Source organism: Anoplolepis gracilipes, chromosome 15 (assembly GCF_047496725.1).
Source record: "Anoplolepis gracilipes chromosome 15, ASM4749672v1, whole genome shotgun sequence".
In the NCBI taxonomy this organism is placed as follows: Eukaryota; Metazoa; Arthropoda; class Insecta; order Hymenoptera; family Formicidae; genus Anoplolepis; species Anoplolepis gracilipes.
This window is the reverse complement of record NC_132984.1, coordinates 6,198,204-6,209,558: the sequence shown is the minus strand read 5'-3', so window position 1 is coordinate 6,209,558 and position 11,355 is coordinate 6,198,204. Positions and strand designations below refer to the sequence as shown.

At 30.1% G+C, this 11,355-nt stretch overlaps 1 protein-coding gene and 1 pseudogene across 1 annotated transcript; both read left to right on the top strand.

Annotated features, from left to right (window-relative positions):
* Positions 1–11,355, top strand: part of LOC140674183 (uncharacterized) — a 257,866-nt pseudogene that overhangs the window by 222,023 nt on the left and 24,488 nt on the right.
* LOC140673778 (serine protease inhibitor 88Ea-like) lies at positions 3,646–11,261 on the top strand. The gene is made up of 4 exons (XM_072906934.1): positions 3,646–3,805; positions 8,041–8,385; positions 9,848–10,220; positions 10,367–11,261. Exons 1-4 carry the CDS (start codon positions 3,788–3,790, stop codon positions 10,954–10,956), a joined length of 1,326 nt encoding a protein of 441 aa, XP_072763035.1. The 5' UTR covers positions 3,646–3,787; the 3' UTR covers positions 10,957–11,261.

Sequence of the window (11,355 nt, the reverse complement as noted above, 5' to 3'; positions counted from 1 at the left end):
ATCGTTTCATTTTAAAAGATACGAGACAATAGAACAATTGTTTGATATCGGGACCACTTGTCCGCTTTATCAAGTTTATAATCTTTGGATCAGATATCCGGAAAGATATTCACGCGCGTATTTTCTAATTAAAATTTATTTTTATCGAGCTTTATTCTCGCGCGACGTCAACAAGAATCCGCGATTCGATATCGCCATTTAATTATTTTAATAGGTTCCACAAAATTAACAAAGACATTTTTTATTTGAACAGTGATTGTATTAATCTTTATCATATCAAATTTATTAATTAAATTTTATTATTGATTGAATTAAATTAAAAGATTTCAGTTAAGATTTTAAAGGAAAAATCGAATTATGTTATTAAAAATAATTACAATTAATAAAATTATATATTTAATTTTTTAAATAAATTATTAAACTTTTTAATAGAAATTTTTTATCTTTATTGAATTATTCATTATATTTTTTTTACTTTTCTTATTAAAAAATTGTTAATCTTAATTGTTAATATTGAATTAAATTTTTAGAGTTGACGAAGCGAATTGGCATGTTAATAAACATCATTCCTCGGGTTTTCCGAAATTCTTCTGCACTTTGATGCATTACCATTTATGTTGTTAGCCAATTTGCACAAATAGTCTTTTTAGCTTATTTTTCTACGACGCGAAAGCTGCGGTCCATCATGGATGATTCGATGGGATTTTCCCACATTTGCTCTGAAAGAATAATATTGGTATGTGTAATGAGCGCGTTGACGAGTATATACTCGTTTAAATGCGACAATATTTATTTAAAAATTTTTGTCATTGTTTAATATTAAACAATTATTTAATTTATAATAACGTTTTTTTATTAGATTATTTCTATAATTATTTAAAATTAATTTATTATACATCGTACTCTCTCTTTCTCTCTAAATTATTGCGAACAAAATTAATTTAATCAAATCTAATTTTACTTTATTATATAATATTAACATAATGCTCTCCCTTCTCATTTTTATTAAGTTTTTATAAATAATATTATATTTTAATTTACGTTATTATACAGATTAAAGAGAAGAAATCTTGTTTTAAAGAGAAAATAATTGTCGAAAAATTAATATAATCGATGGAACATTATTTTATTCAAACTAAAATTATTAGATTACATTAAATTGTATAAAGAATGCGATTCTCTTCAAATAATTCGTTGGTCACTGTCATATATGACATATATATATATATATATATATATATATATATATATATATATATATATATATATACATATAGTCGACGTACGTCGTTATAATCATTGACGTATTTGATTACATTATTTGCAAGACCTTGATATTCTATGATACTTCATCAGTTTATAAAGTTTTCTGATAAATTGGTGCATGCGAGTTTGTGATTTTCATCTCACAATTTATCTTCAGGTAAGAAAATTATTCGGTTTATATTAAAGAAACTTTCGTTCTTCATAATTTAACAAAGTCTAATATTTAATCAAAAGAAAATGTTTTGGCGATAACTATTTGATAATTTTTCTCTTTTTAGATTCTGAATTAATATGAATTAATTTCTTTTATTAAAATAATGTATGTTCTATCACATATAATTTAATAGCTTTTATAAATTATTTAATTTATTTTAAAATATTTACTATGGTCTATTATTAAACAGTTATTTAATTTATAATAATGTATTTTTATTAGATTCTATAATTATTTTAAAATTTATTTATTATACATCGTACTCTCTCTTTCCCTTGAAATTATTACGGAAAAAAATTAATTTAATCAAATCTAATTTTACTTTATTATATAATACTAACATGATGTTTTGCCATTTTTATTAATTATTTTATATAAGTAATATAGTGTTGAGAACCTTTTTAGTCTAAAAAAATAATTTTATAGTGTATTGGAAATATTGTTTATTAATTACAATAAAGGCAAAATTATATGTATAATTGTCACATTATAATTAATTAATAACATCATACAGAAAATTTGCATATTTATTATCAATTTATGTAAATAATCACTACCACAATAATTTTTTAATTTCTGCGTAGAAAGCAAGAAAAACACTTTATGATTCTTCTGACATCATAATCTAATGTGGCTGCGGCCAAAAAGGATCAAGAGCCTCAAGCGTAACACTTAATTGCTCGTTAAGCTACTTGACCTATCAATCTTGACTTATTTCTGTAAATTGGATGGAGAAACTAGAAGTACACTTTGAATTGAGATGAGGTTTATATGCCAGATTGATTTCGCGCGAATTTATTATACACAGACTTCTCTCAGATAAGAGACTGAAATATCTGAAGAAATTTTCAACCAATATTATTTCTCATTAAATAGATTTAATTTATTCTTTAATATTTTGTTTTAAACAGATTGCAATTTATGAAACAAAGAGCTGGATCTCTACAAGAGAATAAATTTTTCGAGATAAAAAATTGTCTTTAGCGTAAGAATAAAAAAGAAAAAAAATCACGCGAACAATACATAATAATGACCGGCGTATATCTTAAGATCATTGACAGACACGACAGGGATTTTCTAGTAATAAAGCCGACGGATTACGACTGGGCATTTCCAAGAGACGAAGAAGTAATGGATCGGCCCCCGCGAGAAGCATTTATTATGCATGTACATAAACGCGTTCAGGGTCGAATCGGAAAAGGAAGATATTTGAATGAAATCAAGAAGGTTTTTCATATGTCAATGGCTTTTAACTCTCGGCAGGTATTTTTTTTTCAATTAATTGGTTTAATCGAGTATAAATATATTTTAAAAATTGTAGAATATTGTATATGACATATACATTTATTATATATATTTTAAAATTTAAAAATATATATTTTGTCGAAAGAAAAAAAAGGCTTTTTTTCTATAAACCTTACTTAAAGATTTGATTAAAATTGAAAAGACTTATTTTTATTGTAATATAATTGTTGTATGATAATAATTATTTTTATAATATTTTTTATGATTAATATAAAATCTATATTTTAAGAATTGTACAAATTGCGATGTACATCTATTATATGTAAAATTTAAAAGTATATATTTTGTTATAAAAAACAGAAAAAGAATTTTTTATGGACACTGTTTAAAAATTTAATTAAATAGAAAAAAATCATTTTATTATAATTTATGCATAAAAATTTATTTCGGAAATATTATTGTATTATTATTATTGTAATAATATTTTCGAGATTACTAATAAAAGAATTATTATTGAGAGTTTAATCAGAAATTTTTAGATGGATCCACAATTAATTTTTTCCGAGCGAAATTACACTTTTCATTAAAATTAATTTACTCTTGTTTTCTGAATAATTTCATCATTAATAATTTTTTCACTAATTAAGGACGATAATTTTCTTTATTATATCTTTTATTTCACGCAATATGTTACACATAAATTCAATTCGATCGAAATCTCGATGGATCTCCAGCAAAATTGTTTTTTTTTTTTTTCACATTTCTTGAAAAAGGAGCAAAATTAGCTTTCGCATAAAAGTGATTCAAGGGACTTTTTTCTGGCTCTTCTAGATTGAATCCGATCCTGCAATACTGCTTGTTGTGTACGTCGTGACGTTTTCTGAACGTGACAAAGTGGGAAAGGAGTGGGGCCAGGCATTCTCTTTTCTTCGTGGTCGCTCGCAGCCGTCAGTCCTGCCTTCTCTCGATCGTCGTTCGGACGTGTTGTGATAATCGAGCGACCAACAATCGCATCTGTGATCTTCCCCGATTCCCTGGAATTCCGAGAAAGTGCCGAACGAAATGTCATTCCTCATGTCGGTGAGTGCCACTGGCCTCATCTGTACTACTCGCGCTTTTTCCACTTCGGTCTGACACACGATTTCGCGAACAGGAGGCGAGGGGACGATTTTTCGAAATTCGTCTTTAGACTACTGTTCGCTATTGTTGATAATCGCCTCTTCAAAACGTCAATGTTGTTACATTTTTTTGACGAACGACCTTTTGACTGTTGGCTCCAATGGAAGTTCAACCGCGATAAGTCTTATCGAAAGACCGAGACTGAATGTTCTTTTCTCTTCGCGAATTGATTGAAAGTAAACTTTATTTTACATATTTAAATTAAAAAATTATATTTATTTTTATAATTGAAACATTTGATCTTTTTTATCTCTGAATATACTTCTCTGAGAAATGATTAGAGAAAATTTTTAATATACATTTTTAATGTAAATTTTTAATATAATAAATAGTAATATAAATTTTTAATATATAAATTTTAAATCAACTGTTAATCGTCATTTAGTTTGACTGTAAAGTCACGATTGAAGGTTCTGTAAATAAAAGTTTATAGCTACAATTTTGAGATATCTGATGAAAAAAATATCTTTGTGTTTAAACAATTGTCGTCATTTATTTCTATTTCGTTTTATTCGAAGCGATCATCAGGATTTATGATTTACGTAATAAATAATATATATATATTTACGAACGTGACAGGTATACAATATGACATACATGTTCTCGACGTCATGTATTTATTATGAAACAACAAATGGTTTTGTTATGAATGCGGTGATATCAGCAGAAGACAGAATCTACACGGAGAAAGTTTTATATTAAAAATTACTATGGTATGTAGTAACTGTAGACCATTAGGAACATTCCAAGTTAAAATGCTATGTAAAACTAAAAATTGACGTAATTTTACTACATATCATAGTAATTTTTAATATAAAATTTTCTCCGTGTATCAACAGCTACCCGTAAATATAGCTGTCATACGTGTTTAATGCTAAATGTAATTGTCAATCTCACGTGGACGTTTACTAATAATAAGCTAATAATAGAAGTTTCAACTCATTAACTGTAATTCTACCTATTATACTTGCGGCTTCTAACGAGTTAATCAGACCACATTTGTGGCTATTTTGCGAAATATCTTCACATCTTGAGATACATGTGTCCCAGACAGCACACAATATTTACAGAAAAAAATATATACGGCATATTTATATAATAATTATTTGAATATTTTATATTTATAATATTTTTAAATTTTTAATTTAATATTAAATTTAAATATAATATTTTTAAATTTTTAAAAATTTTTGTAAATATTTTATAAATATATTTATCAAAATTTTTATGATCTTAGATTGAACATCATAAAGATTTATCATAAACATCCCAGCACATATTTATTTATTTTTTTATATATTATAAATATTATATAATATTTATAATAATGGGATGTTTATGATAAATCTTTATGATGTTCAATCTAAGATCATAAAAATTTTGATAAATATTTATAAAATATTTACAAAATTTTTAAAAATTTAAAAATATATTTGAATTTAATATTAAATATTATATATTATATGTACAATAATATTTTAATAATATGTTGTGAATACAGTTTTTATGTTAATGATTTCTTATCTTAATGTAATGTAAAACATGTATAAAATATTTATTTAATATTTCGAAAAAATAAATAGTGTAAAAATATTTATGAATATTTATCAGATTAGAAATATCGTATGTTGTCTGAGATAGAGAGAATTTCTTCATGCCATTCTCACAATTTTCATGGAATTCCCCATTCATAAATTTTCTTACGTCATGAGCGATTATCTCGAGCTGTTTAATCGCTCATAAAAAAATAAAAGAAAAAGAGTCACTTATTCATTCGCTTCCACGAATAAAACGGGCAAAGACTATCTTAGGTAGTGAGTTTTTGTCGTGGATCGTAGACGATACGTGATTGTCATGTAAACAAGAACAATGTACGACGAGCGAAGAATTCGCTAGCGATTCCCGTGATATTTTAATTCTCATGAAAAAATTCCAACTTTGATTTTTAGATAGATCTTTATTTAAATTTTAATTTACATACACTTATTTTTATTCTAATTTTTTTAAATGAAGTTTTAATTTTAATTTTTTACTCTACGTTTTACTTCCAATTCACAAATTCATTTTTAATTTGATTTTAATTCTATTTTTAATTTCAAGAAGATTGCTATCTAGTACACACATGTGCGGTTTATGAATCATTAAGATAATTGATAGTAATGTTATTTATATGTCCACAAGAGTTCCACGTACGATTATAAAATTCCTGAAGAAAATTTTTTTAGTAAAAAATGATCAAAGTGCTTGTGATTTATCGTTATCATAGTAGGTATCACTTGCAATATTCTAAAAGACATATAAAAAGGAAAAAACAAATAGTATAAAAAGAAAATTAATGCTATTTAAATATATCAAATGACTTGTAAAGAGCTAAAATGACTGAACTTTAGATCAATTTTTATTATAATTACAACTTTAAATTCCGAATTTTCAAACTGTCATTTAAATTTCGATCTTTTCTGATTGAGCTCAAACTAACTTTTAAATTTTGATTTTACTATATTATTTTACTTCTGAAAAAAAATTCTGGCTTTTATATTTCGATTTTAATCATATCCTTTAATTTTTATTGAGGAAGTGAAGAAAATTTTTATGATAACCTCGCTGTCTATGTGATGTCATTAGTAATTACCCTACATATCCAGTTGTCCATTAGCTGTCTCTTTACGTCGAACAGAGAATTCCTGATACCTGGATGCGATTGCAATGAATCTATCTCTTTTACTGCTATCTTTGTTGCGCCAGCCTTCGTTAATTTCAGTCAAGAAAGCCGGATGCCCTATGATGTCATACCCAGCGCTGGCTACTTTCTCTCGTTCCTAGTCCTCGATTTCCTTCCGATCCGGCCGTAATTTCGTCGTACATATTGTGCAGGCCTGAGGAAGGAAGTTGCGAAGGGAATCAATGCATAATTACAAAAACTTTCGAATAATAGAGATCCTGGAAACGCATATATGCCGGACGAATCACAATATGCACCCAGACAGCACACAATATATGTATATAATTATTAGAATATTTTATAAATATTTAGTAAATATTTTTGTCATCTTAGATTAGCAAATCATAAATTTATCATAAACATCCCAGAAAATATTTGATTAAAAATATTATAACTATTTCTAAAATAAAATATATACTTTTTTATTTTTTAATTGTCATAAGTATTACATAAAACTTTTAATTTATATTTTAATAATATATTAAATATAGTTTTTTATGATTTTTTTTCTCTCAATACGTATATAAAATATGCATAAAATATTTATATAATATTTAAACAAAGTAAATAATAAAATATTTATGAATATTTATTATAAATATCGCTTGCTGTCTGGACAATCTTGTGAAGAAAAAAATATATAATTCTGTTATTTATTTCTAGAAAATTGAGATACTAATTGTGAGATTTCCTTGTAAAGTCCTTGAATGAGTCCTTGTTCTTTGAATGGCTAGGCTGTATTCAGATCAAAAGGAGTGCAGCCAGTCTAGCGATCGATCTCTCGATGGTACATGATGATTGGCGGCAGTCTAGAAACCTGCATAAATTACAGGCTATTATGTGAAGAAACTGTTTTAAAATGTCGAAAAAAAGTTATATATATATATATATATATATATATATATGCGGCCCACATTTCTTCTCAGGTTGTCTCGTGTTTTATATGAAACGTGTGATTCCACGTCTGCTTTCTCTGCCGAGCGAGAAAGTTTTTTCCTCTCGATAGCAAATGCTCGAGCAAAGGAATGATGTCAGCCGGTTTTATATTCCTGTGGAATGTGTTGATCTTTTTCCGACAACGGACAAATTCGATGATAAGTGGCGGTCGAATAAGAAATTAGTCGGGAAAATCGGAAAACTTAATATATCTATAAAATATTAATTTTTATTTGACTTTTCCTCATTAATTTTTTCCGTCGAAATATTTAAGAAATAAAATATTGAAATATTAAAGAAATATAACATTTAATTCAGCAATCATTTCTCGAAACTTTATGTATTATGTCGATGAGACTTATCGATCTACAGAGGATATAACATTATATTTATAAATATTTTATTTTTTTCAATATTTTATTTCTTTAATATTTTTAATGTTCAACATTTGGAATACAATTTCTTCTGCAATTTCCAGGCGATCCTGTCGCTGTCGCTGATAATCAGCACGATTTCAGCGCAGTGTCTAACCGGAAATGACGTTCCCGCGTTGATGGACCCAGGATCTAAATTGTCGCTGACGGACGCTCGTTTTGACTTTGCGCTCGACAGTCTGAAGAAGACCGCGCTGATCGAATCGAAGGACAACCTCTTCTTCAGCCCGCACAGCATACACCAAGCCCTGACCCTGGCGTATTTCGGGGCCCGAGGCACCACCGAGGGTGCCCTCAAACAGGCCCTCCGCATTCCTCAACAGCTGTCTAAGGTCGACGTGCAACGTTATTACGCCTTCGAGAAATCGCTCAATCAGCTGCGTTCCCAGGTGAGCGATTCCGGCGTCTGTCAGATTGCGTAATTGCCGGAGGTATGTCAAGGTGATAAGTCGCGTGCGATTAATGGTTACATCAACACCTCCGGATCCTCAAGGTTTTGAACATACGGTGGAAGTCCTTGAACGACTTTGGATCGCGCGGACGATATTTAATGATGCGAAATTTTCACGTAATAAGAATCGTCGAGAATTAGACTATTGTAAACTCGAGATATCGTGCACTGAATTAATAATGGATATATCAAATATAAAATAAATAAATAAATAATTCAAGTGTGCAATAACTTAACAATTATTGAAAAAGTAACTCTTTTAGAAAGGACTGTTCAGAATTGGACCCAAACTAAATGAGTCATATATTAATCGATAGGGTATTTATGAAGTACAAAACAAATTGTTTTAATTGCCTAATTAAAGTCTGGACGCAGAATAATCAAATAAGATCAGTGGTACATAATCATAATAGCGAACTTTAGTGTGCCCATGAAACGTTTTAATCTTCATTTAATGTCCTACAATTCTAGTCATCATGTCAATGTTGTTCATTAAAGGTCCAATAAGAAATTAGAGCAGGTTTTCATTATCTTCATTTAGGTTTTCATTATTTTTTAAAGATAAAAATTCCTATTTGTATGAATAGACTCGATTTCATTTATTATCTTGGGATACTAAAGATATCTTCTAATAGGGAGTTTGCATTTAAAAAAAATACATCTTTTATATATGTAATTTAAATATATATTATTATAAATTTATTTACAAGAAAATTTTAAATTTTAATCAATAGAAAGGTATTAAAAAATTAAATTAAAATTTAATAAAATTTAAATTGTGAGAAAACATTTTGATTGGTTGGAGTGCGTGACGTCACAGTGCAATAGTTTCAAACGTTTGTTTTCTGTAATCTGTATTGCAATATTCGGTTATTCTTGATCTTGAGGTACAAAGAAAAACAATTTATTGGGTGTTTTAATTGTTGTACTTTTATGTAGACGTACAAAACAGGTTTTGCCCATTTTCACAATAACTGGATATTTTAATAAATAAAAATAGTGTGTTGTCACTGTATATATTGGTTAGGTTTGAGGAGACGTTATTTCACGCTATTTAGCGCTATTAGCGTCTCCTCGAATGCAGATATTGCACTGTGACGTCACATCACGTTCGGGAGGACTCGGTCGTTTCCAGATCGTATTCGACAATTTTAAATAATGTAATTTTTATTATTGATTTTCTCGCTTAATTTGTATTAAAAAATTACGAAAAAAATAATTACATTAAAAACTATATATAAATTATAAAATGCAATTGTTTTTCAAAATCATGCAAACTCCCTATTGTGTTAATAAACTTGGGTGACATGATTCACAATCGAGTTCCTCCGAAAGATCTATCTCTCTGAGATTTTTCAATTTGACGAGCTTCTCATTTTCGTTATTTTTTTTAATGGCAGAACGGATCTGCGGATTACGAGTACAGAGTCGCCAACAGATTTTGGATTACAAATTCCAAGAAACTGCGCGAATGCATGTTCGATTTCTTCGACGATCAATTACAAGTGACTGATTTCCGTACAAATCCTATCGACGTACGGAATCGCATTAATAATTGGGTCAGCAACATGACTAAGGGCCACATCCGTGACCTCTTGCCACCCAACAGCATCACTGAAGACACAGATTTGGTTCTGGCGAACGCGGTCTACTTTAAAGGCCTGTGGGCCCAACGTTTTGATCCTAAGAATTCTAAACGTGATATCTTCTATGCTTCTGGCACGCAAAATTCTATCGTCACCTTTATGCGTCAGAAGGGAAACTTTAATCATGGTAAGAAAACGTTATCTCTCGTTTGCCTATATATATGTATATATTGGCATCTAAGCTACTTTTATGTATATAGATTGGACCCTTAATATATTCCAATATATTTCTGTATCGTTTTCTAATTTAAAGATTAATCTTTCTCCTTCTAGTCGTCTCGGAGGAGCTGGGCGCGTACATCTTGGAGCTGCCCTATAAGGGCGACGAGATATCGATGTTCGTACTACTGCCACCGTTCTCCACCGCACGGACTCTTCAGCCGCAGGATTCGCAAGAGCCGCGGGATGGCATCCGTCAGCTGGTGGAGCGATTGGCAACCGAGAGGGGTTCCGAGGAGCTTCGTCAGCTTCTGGACGATGGGATGCCGCCGCGCGAAGTCGAGGTGAACCTGCCGCGCTTTGAGATTGAACGGGAGCTGCAACTCGGTCAACTGCTGCACTCCTTGGGTGCCGGGGAGCTGTTGACACCCGGGGCGGCCGATTTGCGGGGCTTCGTCGCCGACGGTGAGTCCAGCTTGCATCTCGGCGACGCCATTCATCGTGCTCGCGTTGAAGTCACTGAAGAAGGCACCACCGCGGCTGCGGCCACCGCGATCTTCACCTTCCGCTCCAGCCGGCCCACCGAGCCAGCCATTTTCAACGCCAATCATCCATTCGTCTACCTGATTTATGACAAACACGATCGCACTATCCTCTTCACCGGGATCTACCGTTTACCGGCAAACTCGCAGACCCCGATTTAAACAGAGCAGAGGTTTCCATCCTCAAAAGATCGACCAAGATCAAGACAAGTCAGACAAAGACTCCTTACGTCGAGTCTTTTTTTCTTATCATAGAATTAAGATCGCGACTCAACTTTGGACAGAGAATTCTTGTTTCGTTGTGTGTGACATTAAGTGAGTTTTGTTAACGACCAGAAAATCATGTTGATTGCTTCGAAATATCGCTTGTTTTCTAATTTTGTGATCTTTGAAGGCAAAGGTCTACTTGTCTTTCAATATTTTCCTGCGAGAGGAGTTTGTTGCATGAGTCTCATTAATTTATTCTTGCATTTAGATTTTATATATATATTGTACGATATTCTACTGTTATATGTATTATATAAGTAGAGACGAAAACGAAAAATGTAAAATCACACAAAA